Source organism: Rattus norvegicus, chromosome 20 (genome assembly GCF_036323735.1).
Source record: "Rattus norvegicus strain BN/NHsdMcwi chromosome 20, GRCr8, whole genome shotgun sequence".
Classification (NCBI taxonomy): Eukaryota; Metazoa; Chordata; class Mammalia; order Rodentia; family Muridae; genus Rattus; species Rattus norvegicus.
Window position 1 is genome coordinate 27,481,241 of NC_086038.1, and position 22,008 is coordinate 27,503,248.

Consider the following 22,008-nt stretch of genomic DNA (forward strand, 5'->3'; position numbering starts at 1 on the left):
TGCATCTTTTAAATTTCTCTCTCTTACTACTCCAGCTAGTTCAAGCACAACATTGAAAAGGACTAGGGGTAGTGAACGGTCGTGTCTCATCCCCCTTTCATTGGATGATGTTGACTGCGAGTCTCTCTTACATGGTTTTATTTTATTTTATTTTATTTTATTTTTTATTAACTTGAGTATTTCTTATATACATTTCGAGTGTTATTCCCTTTCCCGGTTTCCGGGCAAACATCCCCCTCCCCCCTCCCCTTCCTTATGGGTGTTCCCCTCCCAACCCTCCCACCATTGCCGCCCTCCCCCCATAGACTAGTTCACTGGGGGTTCAGTCTTAGCAGGACCCAGGGCTTCCCCTTCCACTGGTGCTCTTACTAGGATATTCATTGCTACCTATGGGGTCAGAGTCCAGGGTCAGTCCATGTATAGTCTTTAGGTAGTGGCTTAGTCCCTGGAAGCTCTGGTTGCTTGGCATTGTTGTACTTTTGGGGTCTCGAGCCCCTTCAAACTCTTCCAGTTCTTTCTCTGATTCCTTCAATAGGGGACCTATTCTCAGTTCAGTGGTTTGCTGCTGGCATTCGCCTCTGTATTTGCTGTATTCTGGCTGTGTCTCTCAGGAGCGATCTACATCCGGCTCCTGTCGGTCTGCACTTCTTTGCTTCATCCATCTAGTCCAATTGGGTGGCTGTATATGTATGGGCCAAATGTGGGACAGGCTCTGAATGGGTGTTCCTTCAGTCTCTGTTTTAATCTTTGCCTCTCCCTTCCCTGCCAAGGGTATTCTTTTTCCTCATTTAAAGAAGGAGTGAAGCATTCACATTTTGATCATCCGTCTTGAGTTTCGTTTGTTCTAGGGATCTAGGGTAATTCAAGCATTTGGGCTAATAGCCACTTATCAATGAGTGCATACCATGTATGTCTTTCTGTGATTGGGTTAGTTCACTCAGGATGATATTTTCCAGTTCCAACCATTTGCCTACGAATTTCATAAACTCGTTGTTTTTGATAGCTGAGTAGTATTCCATTGTGTAGATGTACCACATTTTCTGTATCCATTCCTCTGTTGAAGGGCATCTGGGTTCTTTCCATTTTCTGGCTATTATAAATAAGGCTGCGATGAACATAGTGGAGCACGTGTCTCTTTTATATGTTGAGGCATCTTTTGGGTATATGCCCAAGAGAGGTATAGCTGGATCCTCAGGCAGTTCAATGTCCAATTTTCTGAGGAACCTCCAGACTGATTTCCAGAATGGTTTTACCAGTCTGCAATCCCACCAACAATGGAGGAGTGTTCCTCTTTCTCCACAACCTCGCCAGCATCTGCTGTCACCTGAGTTTTTGATCTTAGCCAATCGCACTGGTGTGAGGTGAAATCTCAGGGTTGTTTTGATTTGCATTTCCCTTATGACTAAAGATGTTGAACATTTCTTTAGGTGTTTCTCAGCCATTCGGCATTCCTCAGCTGTGAATTCTTTGTTTAGCTCTGAACCCCATTTTTTAATAGGGTTATTTGTTTCCCTGCGGTCTAACTTCTTGAGTTCTTTGTATATTTTGGATATAAGGCCTCTATCTGTTGTAGGGTTGGTAAAGATCTTTTCCCAATCTGTTGGTTGCCGTTTTGTCCTAACCACAGTGTCCTTTGCCTTACAGAAGCTTTGCAGTTTTATGAGATCCCATTTGTCAATTCTTGATCTTAGAGCATAAGCCATTGGTGTTTTGTTCAGGAAATTTTTTCCAGTGCCCATGTGTTCCAGATGCTTCCCTAGTTTTTCTTCTATTAGTTTGAGTGTGTCTGGTTTGATGTGGAGGTCCTTGATCCACTTCGACTTAAGCTTTGTACAGGGTGATAAGCATGGATCGATCTGCATTCTTCTACATGTTGCCCTCCAGTTGAACCAGCACCATTTGCTGAAAATGCTATCTTTTTTCCATTGGATGGTTTTGGCTCCTTTGTCAAAAATCAAGTGACCATAGGTGTGTGGGTTCATTTCTGGGTCTTCAATTCTATTCCATTGGTCTATCTGTCTGTCTCTGTACCAATACCATGCAGTTTTTATCACTATTGCTCTGTAATACTGCTTGAGTTCAGGGATAGTGATTCCCCCTGAAGTCCTTTTATTGTTGAGGATAGCTTTAGCTATCCTGGGTTTTTTGTTATTCCAGATGAATTTGCAAATTGTTCTGTCTAACTCTTTGAAGAATTGGATTGGTATTTTGATGGGGATTGCATTGAATCTGTAGATTGCTTTTGGTAAAATGGCCATTTTTACTATATTAATCCTGCCAATCCATGAGCATGGGAGATCTTTCCATCTTCTGAGGTCTTCTTCAATTTCTTTCTTCAGTGACTTGAAGTTCTTATTGTACAGATCTTTTACTTGCTTGGTTAAAGTCACACCGAGGTACTTTATATTATTTGGGTCTATTATGAAGGGTGTCGTTTCCCTAATTTCTTTCTCGGCTTGTTTCTCTTTTGTATAGAGGAAGGCAACTGATTTATTTGAGTTAATTTTATACCCAGCCACTTTGCTGAAGTTGTTTATCAGCTTTAGTAGTTCTCTGGTGGAACTTTTGGGATCACTTAAATATACTATCATATCATCTGCAAATAGTGATATTTTGACCTCTTCTTTTCCGATCTGTATCCCTTTGATCTCCTTTTGTTGTCTGATTGCTCTGGCTAGAACTTCAAGAACTATATTGAATAAGTAGGGAGAGAGTGGGCAGCCTTGTCTAGTCCCTGATTTTAGTGGGATTGCTTCAAGTTTCTCTCCATTTAGTTTAATGTTAGCAACTGGTTTGCTGTATATGGCTTTTACTATGTTTAGGTATGGGCCTTGAATTCCTATTCTTTCCAGGACTTTTATCATGAAGGGGTGTTGAATTTTGTCAAATGCTTTCTCAGCATCTAATGAAATGATCATGTGGTTCTGTTCTTTCAGTTTGTTTATATAATGGATCACGTTGATGGTTTTCCGTATATTAAACCATCCCTGCATGCCTGGGATGAAGCCTACTTGATCATGGTGGATGATTGTTTTGATGTGCTCTTGAATTCGGTTTGCCAGAATTTTATTGAGTATTTTTGCGTCGATATTCATAAGGGAAATTGGTCTGAAGTTCTCTTTCTTTGTTGTGTCTTTGTGTGGTTTAGGTATAAGAGTAATTGTAGATTCGTAGAAGGAATTCGGTAGGGCTCCATCTGTTTCAATTTTGTGGAATAGTTTGGATAATATTGGTATGAGGTCTTCTATGAAGGTTTGATAGAATTCTGCACTAAACCCATCTGGACCTGGGCTCTTTTTGGTTGGGAGACCTTTAATGACTGCTTCTATTTCCTTAGGAGTTATGGGGTTGTTTAACTGGTTTATCTGTTCCTGATTTAACTTTGATACCTGGTATCTGTCTAGGAAATAGTCCATTTCCTGAAGATTTTCAAATTTTGTTGAATATAGGTTTTTATAGTAAGATCTGATGATTTTTTGAATTTCCTCTGAATCTGTTGTTATGTCTCCCTTTTCATTTCTGATTTTGTTAATTTGGACGCACTCTCTGTGTCCTCTCGTTAGTCTGGCTAAGGGTTTATCTATCTTGTTGATTTTCTCAAAGAACCAACTTTTGGTCCTGTTGATTCTTTCTATGGTCCTTTTTGTTTCTACTTGGTTGATTTCAGCTCTGAGTTTGATTATTTCCTGCCTTCTACTCCTCCTGGGTGTATTTGCTTCTTTTTGTTCTAGAGCTTTTAGGTGTGCTGTCAAGCTGCTGACATATGCTCTTTCCTGTTTCTTTCTGCAGGCACTCAGCACTATGAGTTTTCCTCTTAGCACAGCTTTCATTGTGTCCCATAAGTTTGAGTATGTTGTATCTTCATTTTCATTAAATTCTAAGAAGTTTTTAATTTCTTTCTTTATTTCTTCCTTGACCAGGTTATCATTGAGTAGAGCATTGTTCAATTTCCACGTATATGTGGGCATTCTTCCCTTATTGTTATTGAAGACCAGTTTTAGGCCGTGGTGGTCCGATAGCACGCATGGGATTATTTCTATCTTTCTGTACCTGTTGAGGCCCGTTTTTTGACCAATTATATGGTCAATTTTGGAGAAAGTACCATGAGGAGCTGAGAAGAAGTTATATCCTTTTGCTTTAGGATAGAATGTTCTATAAATATCCGTTAAGTCCATTTGGCTCATGACTTCTCTTAGTCTGTCGACATCACTGTTTAATTTCTGTTTCCATGATCTGTCCATTGATGAGAGTGGGGTGTTGAAATCTCCCACTATTATTGTGTGAGGTGCAATGTGTGTTTTGAGCTTTAGTAAGGTTTCTTTTACATATGTAGGTGCCCTTGTATTTGGGGCATAGATATTTAGGATTGAGAGTTCATCTTGGTGGATTTTTCCTTTGATGAATATGAAGTGTCCTTCCTTATCTTTTTTGATGACTTTTAGTTGGAAATTGATTTTATTTGATATTAGAATGGCTACTCCAGCTTGCTTCTTCTGACCATTTGCTTGGAAAGTTGTTTTCCAGCCTTTCACTCTGAGGTAGTGTCTGTCTTTGTCTCTGAGGTGTGTTTCCTGTAGGCAGCAGAATGCAGGGTCCTCGTTGCGTATCCAGTTTGTTAATCTATGTCTTTTTATTGGGGAGTTGAGGCCATTGATATTGAGAGATATTAAGGAATAGTGATTATTGTTTCCCTTTATATTCATATTTGGATGTGAGGTTATGTTTGTGTGCTTTCATTCTCTTTGTTTTGTTGCCAAGACGATTAGTTTCTTGCTTCTTCTAGGGTATAGCTTGCCTCCTTATGTTGGGCTTTACCATTTATTATCCTTTGTAGTGCTGGATTTGTAGAAAGATATTGTGTAAATTTGGTTTTGTCATGGAATATCTTGGTTTCTCCATCAATGTTAATTGAGAGTTTTGCTGGATACAGTAACCTGGGCTGGCATTTGTGTTCTCTTAGGGTCTGTATGACATCAGTCCAGGATCTTCTGGCCTTCATAGTTTCTGGCGAGAAGTCTGGTGTGATTCTGATAGGTCTCCCTTTATATGTTACTTGACCTTTTTCCCTTACTGCTTTTAATATTCTTTCTTTATTTTGTGCGTTTGGTGTTTTGACAATTATGTGACGGGAGGTGTTTCTTTTCTGGTCCAATCTATTTGGAGTTCTGTAGGCTTCTTGTATGCCTATGGGTATCTCTTTTTTTAGGTTAGGGAAGTTTTCTTCTATGATTTTGTTGAAGATATTTACTGGTCCTTTGAGCTGGGAGTCTTCACTCTCCTCTATACCTATTATCCTTAGGTTTGATCTTCTCATTGAGTCCTGGATTTCCTGTATGTTTTGGACCAGTAGCTTTTTCCGCTTTACATTATCTTTGACAGTTGAGTCAATGATTTCTATGGAATCTTCCGCTCCTGAGATTCTCTCTTCCATCTCTTGTATTCTGTTGGTGAAGCTTGTATCTACAGCTCCTTGTCTCTTCTTTTGGTTTTCTATATCCAGGGTTGTTTCCATGTGTTCTTTCTTGATTGCTTCTATTTCCATTTTTAATTCCTTCATCTGTTTGATTGTGTTTTCCTGGAATTCTTTCAGGGATTTTTGCCATTCCTCTCTGTAGGCCTCTACTTGTTTATTAATGATTTCCTGTGTTTCCCTAAGTGTGTTCATGTCTTTCTTGAAGTCCTCCAGCATCATGATCAAATATGATTTTGAAACTAGATCTTGCTTTTCTGGTGTGTTTGGATATTCCATGTTTGTTTTGGCGGGAGAATTGGGCTCCGATGATGGCATGCAGTCTTGGTTTCTGTTGCTTGGGTTCCTGCGCTTGCCTCTCGCCATCAGATTATCTCTAGTGTTACTTTGTTCTGCTATTTCTGACAGTGGCTAGACTGACCTATAAGCCTGTGTGTCAGGAGTGCTGTAGACCTGTTTTCCTCTCTTTCAGTCAGTTATGGGGACAGTGTGTTCTGCTTTCCGGCGTGTAGTTTTTCCTCTCTACAGGTCTTCAGCTGTTCTTGTGGGCCTGTGTCTTGAGTTCACCAGGCAGCTTTCTTGCAGCAGAAAATTTGGTCTTACCTGTGGTCCCGAGGCTCAGGTTCGCTCGTGGGGTGCTGCCCAGGGGCTCTCTGCAGCGGCAGCAACCAAGAAGACCTGTGCCGCCCCTTCCGGGAGCTTCAGTGCACCAGGGTTCCAGATGGTCTTTGGCTTTTTCCTCTGGCGTCCGAGATGTGTGTGCAGGGAGCAGTCTCTTCTGGTTTCCCAGGCTTGTCTGCCTCTCTGAAGGTTTAGCTCTCCCTCCCACGGGATTTGGGTGCAGAGAACTGTTTATCCGGTCTGTTTCTTTCAGGTTCCGGCGGCGGTGTCTCAGGCGCAGAAGTCCTGCCGCTCCTGGGCCCTCCCCCACGGGAGCCCAGAGGCCTTATACAGTTTCCTCTTGGGCCAGGGATGTGGGCAGGGGTGAGCAGTGTTGGTGGTCTCTTCCGCTCTGCAGCCTCAGGAGTGCCCACCTGACCAGGCGGTTGGGTCTCTCTCTCACCGGGTCTGGGAGCAGAGAGCTGCTGCGGGCCGGGATCCGCGGGTGTGGGACTTCCGGTAAACACAGACCGTGCCTCCTAGAGAAATTCTGCTTCCGTGTCCCAAGCTCACCAGGCAGCTTTCTTGCAGCAGAAAGTTTGGTCTTACCTGTGGTCCCGAGGCTCAGGTTCGCTCGTGGGGTGCTGCCCAGGGGCTCTCTGCAGCGGCAGCAACCAGGGAGACCTGTGCCGCCCCTTCCGGGAGCTTCAGTGCACCAGGGTTCCAGATGGTCTTTGGCTTTTTCCTCTGGCGTCCGAGATGTGTGTGCAGGGAGCAGTCTCTTCTGGTTTCCCAGGCTTGTCTGCCTCTCTGAAGGTTTAGCTCTCCCTCCCACGGGATTTGGGTGCAGAGAACTGTTTATCCGGTCTGTTTCTTTCAGGTTCCGTTACATGGTTTTATTATAGTGAAGTATGTCCTGCCCTTTTTGATATCTGCTGAAATAATTATGTGAGTTTTTTGTTTGTTCATTTGTTTTCTGTGTTTGTTTGTTTGTTTGATTGTTTTGGTCTATAAGTCCATTTATATGGTTTAGTATTCTTTCTTACTTGTATATTTTGAAGCATCCCTGTTTTTCAGGGATGAAACCAACTTGGTCATGGTAGATATTCTTGATGTATGTTTGCATTTGGTTTGCAAGTATTTTATTAGGCATTTTAAAAAATGTATCTTCATTGGGAACATTGGCCCATAGTTTTCATTCTGCTTGCTTGCTTGCTTGCTCTCTTCCTTCCTTCCTTCCTTCCTTCCTTTCTTTCTTTCTTCCTTTCTTCCTTCCTTCCTTCCTTTCTTTTTTGTGTCTTTTCCCACTTTTTGTTTTAGTTTGATAGTAGCTTTGTAGAATGAGTTTGGTAGTGCTCTGTTTCTTTTATTTTCTTTTTGAATAATTAAGAAGGATTGGTTGTAGAGCTTTCAAAGTCTGTAGGAATCAGGATTCTGAACCCATCTGGGGCCTGACTTTCTTTTTTTTTTTTTTTTAACAAATTTTTTTTTGTTCTTTTTTTTTTCCGGAGCTGGGGACCGAACCCAGGGCCTTGCGCTTCCTAGGTAAGCGCTCTACCACTGAGCTAAATCCCCAGCCCCTGGGGCCTGACTTTCTTTAGGTGGAAAGGTTCCTATCATTCTCTCATGCTCCTGTGCTGTGTGTGTGTGTGTGTGGTGTGTGTGGTGTGTGTCTGCTCCCTGTACACTGTGTGTCTGCTCCCTGTACACTGTGTGTCTGTTCCCTGTACACTGTGTGTCTGCTCCCTGTACACTGTGTGTCTGTTCCCTGTGCGCTGTGTGTCTGCTCCTCACGTGTAGTGTGTCTGCTTAGGGTGTTGACATCTTCCTGGTTTCATTTTGGATCCATTTACTTTAGTTTTCCCAAACTAATGGACTGCAGATTTTTAAAGTATCCTCTTATGACATCTTAATGTCTGTTGCAATGCTCCCCTGTTTGTTTCTGATTTTGTTAATTTGGGTCCTCTGTTTCTCTTCTCATTAAGAGGGAAAGGGTCTGTTGGTCTTGTGTATCCTCTCAAAGAACCAGATCTCAGATTTGTTGATGTCTTGTGTGTGTGTGTGTGTGTGTGTGTGTGTGTGTGTGTGTGTGTTTATCTGTGTGTGTATGAGGTTGCAGTATTTGTGGTTTGGTTATGACAGTCTTTTGTTTTGGTCAACAGGTGTGAATGTGTAAGATCTCCTTAAGAACCTTTTGGGTTGCTTCATTTATTCATACACTTATTTTTATCCAGGGCTTGGTGATTTTGAATCTGATAACTTTCACATAGTTTTTCAATCAGTTAGTGTCTTGATGCTATGACCTTTATCTTGTTGGGGATTAAGGATAAAAAAGGACCTATTTGTCTGTAATGACGGGACCCGAAGCCATTGCTAACGGGTTAAAACCCTAAGTAGCAAGTAGTACGTCAAAGACACTGAACTCATGGGGTCTAAAAGTGGAGGGGTTCTTGATTCGTGTGCTTCACTCTGGCTTGCTGGGCTCGATGGGTGTAGGAGTGAGCCATCTATAAGCGCTCATGAACTTTGTCTCAGGCCATGTTGGCCCCTTGGCCCAGGGATGTGTCTGACCCCCAGCAGAGTTAAGGGTATAATGGAATCCCATTTGTCAAAGCAAACTGCTGAATTTGAGTCCCTAGAATCTGGAAAGTGCTGTTATGCATATGTAAGAACCTTGTCTCCGTGGGGTAGGACATTAAGCCCAGAGGAAGATCCGCATGCCTCATCTGAGTAATGAGCCATGAAATTGACATTATAAGTTTTAATTATTATTAATGCCTTGCGGGGTAGCTAGTGTTAATTATTCTGTGAGCTTCCCAGATATACATCTTTCCTTCTCCTTTTCTTTCTTTCCCTTAATGCTTTAATGGTGGCTTCCTGGTAGTGTTTGAACTCAATTCTTCCTAAGGGGAGTGCCCCCCCTCTGTGAGACATTGTCTCTGGAAAGAAAGTAAATGACTCTGATTGGAACATAGGCAGTGGGAACCTGGGAGCTTGCTGGGTTGCCACAGTGAGATTTGCAGGAGGCTTATCTCCGCTCCCTCCCCAGTAATGCTCATCTTCCTCTGGAACCATCCATGAACTAATTAGTTAACCTTTGAAGATCAAAGACTGTGGAAAGTGCCATGAGTCACCGTTTTCTGAGCATCCTTTAACAGGGCGTTATCAGGTTCTTGCTCTTTTGCTCCTGCATAACTTCCTGTCAACATCATGAGAAGAGAGAGAGAGAGAGAGAGAGAGAGAGAGAGAGAGAGAGAGAGAGAGAGAGAGCGCGAGCGCTAGCTGTCTATATTGCCTCTAGGGTCTGTTCTATTAGGTAGGTACTAATGCTGTCAGAAGGGGAACAGGAGTGTCTCTGACCTCCTCTGACCCCTGTCTTTCCAAATTCCTCTCTCTGTACCTACTAACTGCAGCAGAGACACAGGCCTGACCTGGAATTACCCGAGTTCCTTTGAACTAACAGTAAAAAGATGGTGTTTGCTGTTTATTGGGCCCCTCTCCTGTCCTGATCATCAAGGTGAGTGCAGCATAGCCCTATTAATGCAGCAGACAGAAAACTTCCAGGCATAGGAGCCCAGCAACGGTGCTGTGGATTTGGGGGGGGGGCTGTGTCCCGCAGAGCCCATAAATTTTAAGTGCACATCATTTTGTGGAGTCGTCGTGTTACCTACCATGGATGGAAAAGCGTGCCCTTGCCCCTGTGCCAAGGGGTTTGGCTCCCTCCAATGAGGGAAGCAATGAAGGCCACTGGAGCTTATAGGGTAGGCTCCAGTTTACACCTGTGCAGCCAGCACACAGTGTAGTCTATTGAGAGCAGAGTAGAGGTAGGCAAGTGGACAATCAAGGTTATAGCAGTAGATCAACAATCTTCGATGGGAAAGGTTAAGGTTTGGGGAAGGATGAACACAGTTAGATGAAGATTCCACAGTCAGGATGAGGAAAGTAGGAAGAAGGGCTAAACAGAGAGAGCCTATGGGATGTGTGGAAGACCTGCCTTCCAAACAATACAATATAAACAATATGATGTGCCTTCTAAATGATATGAAATCTACTGCTCAGTATGGCAGAGTGGTATGGATAGACTGGGGAGCTGGGGCACACAGAAGCAAGTAGAGGTGGGCCTGTAACAGTGGTGGAGTGAAGTCTAAGCTTCTAGTTCTTTGGAAAGTTAGTTATGCCAAATGATGCTTTGCCAGGGCACACAGGCTAAAGCAAACTGGAAGACTTTTCCTGAAACAGACACAGATGAGAGGATATCTGAATATAGCAAACACATGAAAGAACGCTTGACGAAGCAGTATAAATGTGGCCCCACAGACAGTGGGACACGGGCACTGAACCCTGATTGGTTTGCTCCACCTCACTATTCTTCACTAAAGATGTTCATGTATTGGTTCACCTTAGTGTTGTTGAGCTCAACTTGTAATGCTGTCATTGAGAGAAACTTACCCAAGAACTGCTCCTGAGGTTCCTGAGGCAGCTTACCACTTCTGCACCCTCGCCTCAGGGTGGTTGGCAAGCCTGGTGGTTTCTTCAGGATTGAACTACAGCAGCCTGGTGTCTGTCTGCTGAAAGGACTGCACTGTAACTGCTGGTTCGTGCCTGGTGTCTGTCTGTCTAGAGGACTGGGCTGCAGCCGCTGAGTCGTATTTGGTGTTTGCTATGGGACTGAGCTGCTGCCCAAGAAGATCCAGCTCGCCCCCAAGAACTGTTGCTGAACAGGTCCGTTTCCCCCATATCCTAGTAACTTTTCTCCTCCACTGCCTCTGCTGGGTGGTGGGCTAGAGGAGAGGTTGAACCTTTATTAAAAGTAGGTTGCAAAAAATGTATGCCTACAGTGGTAGTGAGCAGCCTTTGGCCACATATGTGTGGGGCTGTCAGCCATGTAGAGAATCGATTTAAAAATAGAGTCCCCTGAATGTCAGGATTGATGCCTTCAGGACCTGGAAGAGGGTAACTGGTGGATCTGGCTTGTATGGCAGTCTGCAGTCCAGACCCTAAAGCCAAGCTGACTCTTAGAAACCGCCAGTTTCCCTGGCACTGCCTCCCTCCCTCCTCGCTGAACTGAGTAATTTAGAGCTGTGGTTGTCTGTGGTGAATGAGAATGCAACTTGAAATGGTCAGCCCGTCCAGAGAAAGCTGAAGCCCCAAGTCCTTTCCAAGCAGGGGCAGCTGTGGAGGGCTCCATGTTCATTGAAATGAGATCTTTGAAGGAGACATCAGCAGTGCAGGCTTGGCATGATCTATCCTGCTCACGCTGTGATCAGTGGCGGCAAACGCTTCTAAAGAGCCGCCAGAGCCGTGGCTCTAAGATTACTGCTTCGAGCAAACACACTTCCAGTGAGAAGATCAATGTGGCTGAGGGAGTGCACACATGGCAGTGTATATCAAGGAAAGTTTTCTTTTGGGCACCTAGTGGAGGTGCATTTTGAGTGTAAGAGCATGTTATTTTCTTACTGTCACTTGAAGCCTCTTTCCTGAGTGGAATGCTAAGTGTTGCCTTATAGTTAACAGTGAAAGTATTTGGTCATGAAGACTGTATTTGACTTTTCAGGTGGTGGTAAGCTGAGTTGAAAAAGAAGAAGAAACCTCTGGTTGTAAATTAGCTAGTGGAGCAGGGAGCGGGTTGGCCATTCCATTGACATCCTGAGCTTGGTGAATTCTTGGCTATTAGAGGATGTGCTGTGAACTGCAGGGTACTTGGCAGCATCTCTGGCTCTGTACATTAGATGCCACAGCAACCTTCCCAGTTGTGACGACCAAAAATATCTTCAGAAAAAATGGTCCTTACAGAATAGTGGCCAGCAAGGGACTGGCTGGCCATTATAAGGTCTTTCTGATGGCCCAGAGACAGCCACCTCTTTAGTCTGAAAGTATTGGTTTGCAAATTGCCTGTGCTCTCTACAGTCTGGGCCTGTTACAGTCCATTGTACTTGCACCGCAAAGCTATCCAGAGTAAGTTCTGTAATGAAAAGTTCTCCGGTGTTACTATTTAATTGGCTAGTGGGGGTTGTTTGTCAATCTGCCAGCAGGTTCCTCTTAAATGCTGTCGTCAGGCATCTCTGAGACATGAACGTAGGATGATTGATTTGCAATGTGCTATTAAACCCTCTACAAAGACTTTTTTGATGTACTGCTGCTTGGAGCTTTGTACAGCTATTGATTGATTTAAATACTACAAAATCCTGGGCTCAGGCAGCCCTTGTGAGAAAAATGCCACTTCTGGTAGGGAATTGCTGGACATTGACTCAGGGACAATGACAAGGCTCTCGTCGGGCACAAAGTGGATCATTGAACAAGTATAGACCACCAGGAAAGAAAAGCGAGAGACACTTATGTAACTGGCCAGAATTTATGAGTCAGGGCCTGATGGAAAAATAAAGAGAGTGGACAGTAACATCTGATCGATTTAGGGCGAGAGACTCCTTGCCGTCATGAGAAAGGTGCCAGAAATTGTGTTTGGACTTTAACTCTGTCTGCTGTTTGAGACCTCAGTAGCAAATGCCATTTTGTCTGCCCAGCAGATGCTGACAGGATGACAAAACACTTCCTCTGGCTTAACAAGACAAGGGTTAAATTCTCCTGGAACTGTCCTTCCCTCTGGACAGATTGTTGTCTGATGAGAAAGCTTATATGGCTTATGAATGGAGGGGTATGACTTGGGACTAGGAGTAGCCTCTAATTCCTCAGCCAGACATCTTTTACATAGCCTATGTGACTATCTGACACTGGTCCCTAGAAAGGGAGACACACAGTGAAATACTGGCTGCTCAACTTGCTTCAAGCAAGGTGCCTGCTCCTGTGCCTGTATCCTCCTTGTCTCTGATAAAGAATAATTCATCACTTCCTTTAGGGCCTCCTCAGTGCAGTGACGTAGTCTCAGTAGAAAGCTGGGCCCCAGCTGGCCCTTGAGTGTAGAATTGAAGAGTTTGTCATGGTAGGGACTATCGCGTCTGTCTGAGGTCAGAGAATTTACACGTTCCTATGATAGACTATTTGCTCCTTTAGAAGATGTTTTCCGGTCTCAGAATGTATGTAAGATACACAAAGACCATTGAACCCACGTTTCCAAGAGCAAACTTCCCTGGCATTAGGGAGGGCCATTCTAAGTAACCACCTGTTATTCTCTGTTTGCAGAACCTATCCCAGCTTCCCTACGCCAAGGCCCTCTACAGCTATGAGGGAAAAGAACCCGGTGACCTCAAGTTCAACAAAGGGGACATCATCATTCTGAGACGCAAGGTTGATGAGAACTGGTACCATGGGGAGCTTCAGGGCACACATGGCTTCCTCCCAGCCAGCTACATCCAGTGCATGAGGCCCTTGCCGCAGACTCTGCCCCAAGGCAAAGCACTTTACGATTTTGAGATGAAAGACAGAGACCAAGACAAAGATTGTCTGACCTTCACTAAGGTAAGGTGAGCCCCATGATTGATCTCTGTGTCTATCCCTGTCTTCTCAACCAAGAGGCTACATCTAGGTTTAGAGCCTAGATTATCCCCCAAGCCAGGAGCAAATGAACACCCTCCATCCCTGGGCCTCTGAAAAAAGGGATTAATGTTTCTACTTGCATGGATTTGAATGTTTTGTTTCTGATTTTGTTTGTGTGAATGACAACTCCTAAGAGGAAACTGTGTCTGCAGAGTCTTAATGATTAGAGCTTCAATCCTGTGGAGAGATTGGGATGTGGTATGTCCAAAGGCTAATTACCTCATCTTAGGCTAGTGTTATCCTCTGGGACAGCCATTCTTTGACTACCTCAGTGTTAGAGCTAACATCCTATGATTGATAGGTGACAACCTTTTTGGATCTATTAACCACCTACCCGCTTCCACAAACCCCAAAGCAGAGAATGTCCTTAGACAGACTTATAGACATGCTTCCCTCACTTTCTGTAGCCACCTCTGTGGTGCCCCCCTCCATTATATATTAAACTTGCTTTGATTATGACTTCCTTTGTTCTTTCTATAAAATTATGGTAAACTTTATGAAATGGTTTCCATGATGAACATGGTTTTGGGGTCATCTAAATGTGGATTCCCAGGCCCTGGTTATTCAGAATAGCTCCAGGATCTCTTTTTCTCTTTAAGAGGAGAGCTGTGTTTTTTGCATTGGCATTTGTTTTGTTTTGATTTTCATTGTTAAATGGTTAGGAGGTAACACAGACTGCTGATGGATAGCTCTAACTAGTTCGTACTGATTCTTGAGCAAGGTGAACTGTGAGCATCAGTCGCAGTCATAATTTTATGGTTTTAAATATTGATCATGTATGAGGGATTTGAATCTTCTCAGGACACAAGGGCTCATGGTACAACTTCTGCAGAGCCTTAATTCATCCCACAGAGTTTCAAAGTCAATATCACATCCCTTCTGCAGTGGAATCAAAGCAACAGTAGAACCAAGTAGGCCTGGATGATGATGATGATGATGATGATGGTGATGATGATGATGGTGGTGGTGGTGGTGGTGGTGGTGGTGGTGGTGATGATGGTGATGATGGAGATGATGGTGATGATGAGTGTGTGGGTGTATTGTCTACATGTATGTCTGCATACCATGTGCATACTTGATGCCCACAGAGGCCATAAGAGGGTGTTGGAGCTAATGTAATTGGAATTACAGATAGTTATGAGCTGGCTTGTAAGTGCTGGGAGTTGAACCCAGGTCCTCTGGAAGAACATCCTCTCTCCAGCCTGGCATGGAGACTCTCTTAAAGAGCCCAGCGTGAAGACTTGGTCATTAACCAAACAGCATTTACTGTGGAGTCAGTGAAACAGATGAGTTAAGTTGGTGCTCTTTCTGGACGTTCTGTTATTATTCAGACCAGCACCTGTACTTGCTGTTACATTTGGAGGTTCCCAGGGAATCAGACAGAGTCTGGGGCCCTCTCTCTTCCCTCTTTCCTCCTTCCTTTCCTTCTCCTGCCTCCTCCCTCCATGGCTCTCAGTATTTGGCTTCAAGAAACAGTTCCTGAAGAATTACTGTCATTCCAGTGTGCACACACACAAGCACAGGGACACACACACACACACACACACACACACACACACACCCTCACCCTTATCTACGAGTACAGAGGTTGGCATAGCCTTGCAGCTCTCCAGGCTTCAGGAGTACTCACACACTTTTTTTTTCCTTTTTTTGAGTAAATGTGTTCTTGTGCCAGACTGCTGTTTATGTCTTATTCTATTGTTCACTCTGACAGTGAATCATCTATTTCTCTGTTCTGGGAACCAGCCCTTTCTTTCTTCCTTTCATCAAGGCATTGAGATGCTGATTCCCACTGTCATCTCACTGAGCTCTTAGGGAAGTGCACGCTGGTCTCCTCTTTTCCTTCTCTCAGTCTGAAGTCTGTGGTGTCTTCCCAGGGTGCCTTGCAGGCTTCTCTGCTTTGGAGAGCCTTCCCTGAGAGACTATACCCCAGTCTGTGTTGGAACGTGCTCTGTTCTGACACTTGTAACTTCTTAGGGTGCCCATTTGGTGGCTCTCAACCTTCCTAAAGCTATGTTTCGTTAATACCTCCTGCTGTGGTGGTCCCCCTGCCATAAAATCATTCCATTGCTACATTATAACTGCAATTTTGCTGCTGTTAGGGAAAGTAATGTAAATATCTGATATGTGGGATATCTGATATGCGACCCACACAGGCTGAGGGCTACTTACTGCCTTATATCTTTGCTAAGATAAGAGACTTCAAACAGCTGTTAGCTTTATTGGTTCCAGGGACAGAACCAGTGGACTCTTTTTTTTTTTTTTTTTCGGAGCTGGGGACCGAACCCAGGGCCTTGCGCTTCCTAGGTAAGCGCTCTACCACTGAGCTAAATCCCCAGCCCCAGAACCAGTGGACTCTTAAGCCTCTCCTGGGCACACAGGAGGGAGCTCCCCAGGATAATTCACCAAGTAGAGTGTACAGCCCCAGATGTTTCCTGCATGCCGGCTTCTCCCTGTAGGATCTCTACCTCCCTTACCTTCCATTTCTACTCTTGGTGACTTTGCCAGTAAAGACCAAAGTGCCCTGGACAAGAGGACAAAGGGACATAAGATATTCTAGGCCATACAGGGCACTATGCTGTGTTCAGGGACAATGACCTGAGCCTCCTGGAAGCAGGACTTGGGAGACAGGCACAGAATAAGTCTAGAGAACTTAGTGTAACAAAAGACTGCTTCAAGGGAAGCTGCACTGGGATAGCTTACCCAGGAGGGAGATGAGACATGGCATAAAGACTCCAGGGTTGTCAGTGATGGAAATGAATATCCAGTGTCTCCAGTGAAACTGTACATTAGCTCTTCTGGGGCAAATTAGAGCTCACCTTGCCTTGGATTCATTCCGTGGCTGGCAGGTTTAGAATGTATGGCTCTGTTAGCCTTAGCTTGACCCTGATGAGGGTTTCGTATTTGAAGGTCCCTAAAAGGAGACCTGGATGGGCTGTGAGAATGGGAGGCCTCTGGGTCTGACTCCCAGAGGACTGTGACATGACATCACACTCACGTCAGCTTGCCACCAGCTCACTGTGTCCCACCCTGTCCACACCTGGGTCCTAGAGGACATGGGCATCTTCTTGGGGCTCTCTGCTTGGTTCCTTGTTTCCTGGCAGGACTTGGACAATGTCTGGAGTGCCACTGAGCTTCAACCACTCTGAGTTGGACTGACGATCACCCCTGAAGTGTGCTGCTAGGACCTGGCAAGTCAGTGTTCTACCAAAGCCAAACCTTCAGTTAGATCCCTATCTGCACATGATCCCTGTCTACAAGCCCAGCCTTTCTGTGGACGGGGTCACAGGAGAGGAGCCCCATGAACCATCAGGCTGCCAACGGCAGGTGTGGCATACTGTCTTTCTTGCTTTAGTCTTCGTATTTGCACATGTCAGGCTTTTGGGGGGAAGCTACTGGGACCTGATAAAATATGCTTTTGAACGTCATCTCAATAAAGGTAATCATATATTCTCCTGCTAAAACAGATTGGTTTTAGAATGACCTAACACCGTTTGGAAGCTACCTATTCAAAAGCTAATGTTGCAAATTGAAAACAAGGCTCTGATCCGGTGGCTTTGTGACTCTTAAAATGCCACTACAGTGGTTTCTTTTAAGAGGAAGTGGTATAGTTTCAGTACAAAATGCCCTCCACAGTCTTGTGTTTAAATCCTTGGTCCCAAGAGGTGATGATATCTTAGGGAGGTGTCAGCCATTTACTGCAAGGCCCCGATAGAGGAAATGGGCTTCTGGGGACACAGGAAGTTATATTCCAGACAACCATTCCTGGTTTCTCACTGCTTCTGTGTCTACTTCCTGCCCTCACCATCACATTGCCACAGTGGCTGTGCCTTCAAACAGTGAGCCAAAATAAATCAATAAATAAGAGACGAGGAAAGTAACTGGTTTGTGTAGATCTCTCTGGTCTCCCAAATGGCAGAATAGAATGCGTCTAAATGACATCATGGTCTCTGGTGGTAGCATGAGCAGGGCATAATAACCCAGCTGGCATGAGCCAGAGACACAGAGGCACAAGTACTGTTACCTGAGGTGTGAGGTAGCAGGAGGCTGTGGAGACATGGCCGTGTGTATCTCAGTGAAGCATTAGGCACTGAGTCTTGTCAGGAACACGAGCGTGAAGAAGATGAGGGGTGAATATGGAACGGCACAGCTCTGCTTTCTGGAAGAGTGGGGTGAAACACAGACTGGTAGTAAAATGGTAACAGATATAATGGGTGTCACGGTGCTTCGAGACTCACACCGGGAGGTAGCTCATTCTCCATAGAGGGATTCTCAGTGTGTGGGTTGCAACTCCTTTGGGTGTCAAATTACCCTTTCTCAGGAGTCTCCCAAGACCATCGAAAATATAGTCATTTACTCATAACAGTAGCAAAGCTGAAGTTATGAAGTAGTAACAAAATTAACTTTATGGTTGGAGGTCCCCATAATGAGGAACTGAATTAAAGGGTCTGAGCCTTGCAGAGGTTGAGAACCACTGTGGCAGATGTAACTGCTGCCTCCTTGAGAGCCTTAACTCAGACCCCAGCCTTTGCCTGCTCACAGTGCTCCAGGGACCCTGGGGACAGGGGATGCTCAAAGCAAACAACTCAAAGTTAGCAAAACCTTTTTAAAAACAGCACCACCTGCTCAGACTTTTGTTCTGCTGGCATCTCCGTAAACTTTCCCATTTGACCTGTTTAATGTCATGTACTGTCTTTTAAATGATCATTTCTGAGAAGCCCAGAACTCTTTCCTTTGTGAATTGATCCAGAATGATTCCAAGACTCTGTCCTTCCTACTCAAGGACTGACTGCAAATTGTTTGGGCCCAAGAGAAGTTTGGTCACACAAGAGAATCAAGCCTCATGTGCTTGTTGTATAGTGGCTTTGGAACATTGACTCAATTGGGGGGGGGCTTTTTTTTAAACTATAAAATATAGTTGATATCAAAAATACATTAGCAAAAGCATATGGTGAATGGAGTTCACAGTAGACACTCACACATTTGCTGTCTGTCCTTCCCCTTCTTCTAGTTCAGAGAAAGGCACAAATCCCTTATTAGGTGTATGTCTGGCTTTGGGTAGGGAGAACAAGAATGGCGCATCCTTCCTGTGCCACGGCCACATGGAGAGCTTTTCCCTGGAGGTTTGGGACCTGCTGCATGGGCTGCAGGCCAGCCAGCACCTGGACCAGCCTGTAGGTGCCGTCTCTTAGGCTGTCCTGTTCATCACTGCTGCATGAGGCTTTCATGGCTTGGAAGACTCAGGCACTTTGGCTTCACCCTCTCAGTGTCCATGACCCAAAGCATGGAGGAGCCCAAAGAGAGTCAGGGTCCTAAATCACCCACTACTGAGCTCGCTGCTCAACTACCAGAGACACGCAAAGAGGGACTCAGCTCTCTTCCTGACCTCCTTCTAGATTCCTCTCCCCACCCCCAAAAGGCTTTAAATAATACACAAGGGCTCCAGAAAAGGACATCAGCTCTGGCCAGTGCTTACAGTGATATTGCCTTCCTTGATGCTTTTTTTTTTATCTCAAGGTGGAATTCAAAGACACAAAAGGGTCACCAACTGCATAGTGTTAAGTAAAAGACAGATGATGCTCGTTTGTACACTAGCAAAATCTCATTTGAAGTTTTATTGGTAAATGGGTGAGTGAACAACATGAACCCTTTCCCTCTAATGCTCCCGCATGCTGGCCCTGGCAGCACGACTCCTTGCAGGTTCAAGCATGCATACCGTGGGTGGATGTAGTGACTGCTCTAAGCCATCTCACTGGCCCTCTGCTTACCCATCAGTGGCTTCTCATTCCTCCTGTAGTCAGTATCAGGAAGCTGTCTCCAAGTCCTGTCTCACCCAGCACTGTGCTTGCTCAGCCTGCATTCGCTCCTGGCCCTAGCTTACCCTATACCCAGCCATTTCTGTCTCCAGCAGGCCTCAGGCTCCCTGGTCTGCTTATCTATCTATTCTCCTAGATCTGTGCCCTTATTCAACTCTTTGCAATCCAGCCTTCCCTTTCCTCTTTAGATATTGCTTGTCTTAGTCAGGGTTTCTACTCCTGCACAAACATCGTGACCAAGGAGCAACTTCAGGAAGAAAGGGTTTATTCAGCTCACACTCCCACGTTGCTGTTCATCACCAAAGGAAGTCAGGACTGGGACTCAAGCAGGTCAGGAAGCAGGAGCTGATGCAGAGGCCATGGAGGGATTGCTGGATTGCTTCCCTTGCCTTGCTCAGCTTGCTTTCTTGTAGAACCCAGGACCACCAGCCCAAGGATGGCACCTCCCTCAATGGCTGGGTCCTCCTCCCTTGATTGCTAATTGAGAAAATGCCTTACCTTGGTCTTATGGAGGCATTTCCTCAACTGAGGCTCCTTTCTCTGTGATAACTCCAGCTTGTGTCAAGTTGACACTCAAAATAGTACACTGTTCAAGGGCTGCCTCAGTCCTTGCAAGGGTGCTCCCATGTCAAGCCTCCATCTTTTTTTACCCTACATTTCTCCTTAGACTTAGATGTTTATAATATAGTTCTGTCTCCTCTGCAGGGCTTAGTCAAACCTGTGTACCTCCCTTTCTCAGCATGCAACAGTAAAGGGCACAAAGGAAGGAGGGATATGGACACATATGATACTAAAGCCCAAGTTCTTTGCAGGTTGGAGTGACAGGTCTGGTTGTTAACAGTGTTCATTTTTTCTCATAGCATCTCTTTCCAGATGTATCGGCTGCAGGGTGTGTTGTAGAAGCCAGCCCTGTTCCAGGGCAGCGAGAGGTCTATCTCTGCCTCTTTCTGAATAGTCCTGGCCCCCAGCAGCATCTGAGTAGGGGGCAGATGATCTAAGATGTTAATCCAGTCAGAGCTGGAGACTGCTGAGCCAATCTGCTCTGTGGGGGTCAGTGGCGGCCAGTGACTCCATTAAGACCTCTGCACAAATAGAGCAGTGTCTCTGTGTCATTTCTAGGGCAAAAGGCTGGGGAGCTTCTGGTCTCCTGTGTTTGTAGTTTCCCATTTTTCTTGACAAAGTGACTTGGGGCAGGGTGTACAGCTGGCTGTGGCAGGGTTCAGTCTGGCTGCAGCTGGGGCTGGGGTTGTGGTCAAGAAAGCTGAAGGTACTTGGTTTTCTAGACTCTGACTTGCTACCACTTTTTCAGATAGCCCGTAACTGCAGAAGGGGTTCATGACCCTTCAGAAACTGCCCTGGGGGCTATACACATGCTGCTGCCATGTGCTTCGTGTTCTGCTCCTTCCAGCATTGCTGAAGGGAGCCTTCTGTGCCGAGCAAGCTGTACTGGTAAAGCAGTGTCAAAGGGCACACTCTGGGAAGGCGTAGAGACAGCACCTGAGACTGCCGCTCTCCACAGAGGCTTGTAGGCTCCTATTTCCTCAAGGAGAAAAAAGTCAAGTGAATGCATAACTGTTAGAAGAGGGAGATAAATTGTTTAAACATTTGATTTAAAGATCTTTAGAAGGTGGCACTGATGTGTCGCTTGAACCCTTTACGAGTGTATTATCCCTAATTCTTGGGAAGAAAGGCCTTTATCGCTCTTAAGTAGTCACTTCTCAGTTGCAGTGCCAACTTAGAATCATTTAGGACCACCAGAGACCATCTGAAACCCAAAAAGAGCCAGGGCTGTATGCCAATAGGCATTTGGTAGATTTTCCAAATTCAGAAATATCAGAGACCAGGGAAAACAGCATATGGATGAAGTCAGACGGCCTGCAGTAAATAATGAGTATTTGATGTGAATCCTGTAGATGAAATAGAGCTTTGCATCAGAAAATGTAACGAAGTCACAGAAACCATCCTCATTCATAAAACCACTGAATGCCACCATTTTAGACCGGAAGCATGTCTACCTCATCTGGTCATCCGTGATGTCTGTGGTATCTGGCTTGGCTTAGTTTGCTCATCTATGTCAGGGGCTGATAAACTAGGATGACTAACCAATATGGCCTGCCACCGTCTGGTACTGTAAATCAGATCCTACATAGCTATGTCCATTCATTCAGGCATTGGCTGCCTTTGTGCTTCTGCCACAGAACTGAGTAAATGGCCTGCAAAGCCACAAAAGGCTCACCGTCTGGTCCTTTCTAGACTCGGTACTGACCTTTGTAAACAGCAGAGCTCTAAGAGACAAATGCACTGGTATTTCTACATGCTCCTGACACGGTACCTCCCTGAATGGGGATGTGGTAGTTTATATATGCTTGGCCAAGGGAGTGGCACTATTGGGAGGGAGTGTGTCACTGTGGGGATGGCTTAGAGAGCTTCCTCCCAGTTGCCTAAAGATGCCAATCTTTCTTCTCCTTGGTTACCTTCAGAACAAGATGTTGAATTTTCAGCTCCTCCAGAGCCAAGCCCACCTTTATGCCCACCATGTTGATAATGGACTGAACTTTTGAACCTGTAAGCCAGCTCAAATTAAATGTTACCCTTTGCAAGAGTTGCCTTGGTTATGGTGTCTCTTCACAG

The 22,008-nt window shown here is 45.0% G+C and overlaps 1 protein-coding gene across 6 annotated transcripts in view; it reads left to right on the top strand.

Annotated features, from left to right (window-relative positions):
• The window catches only part of Sh3rf3 (SH3 domain containing ring finger 3), a 335,379-nt gene that overhangs the window by 174,304 nt on the left and 139,067 nt on the right, over nt 1-22,008 (top strand). For 5 of the 6 annotated variants that reach the window (XR_010061102.1, XM_017601803.3, XM_039099198.2 and 2 more), the window contains exon 2: nt 13,208-13,483. Coding sequence is in view for 5 of the 6 variants with exons in the window: in XM_017601803.3 (XP_017457292.1) it covers nt 13,208-13,483 (276 nt within the window). In the remaining variant the exon portion in view is untranslated. Of the gene's footprint in view, nt 1-7,531; nt 10,793-13,207; nt 13,484-22,008 lie in introns of those variants that run through there. The other variant, XM_017601804.3, reaches the window with a different exon arrangement.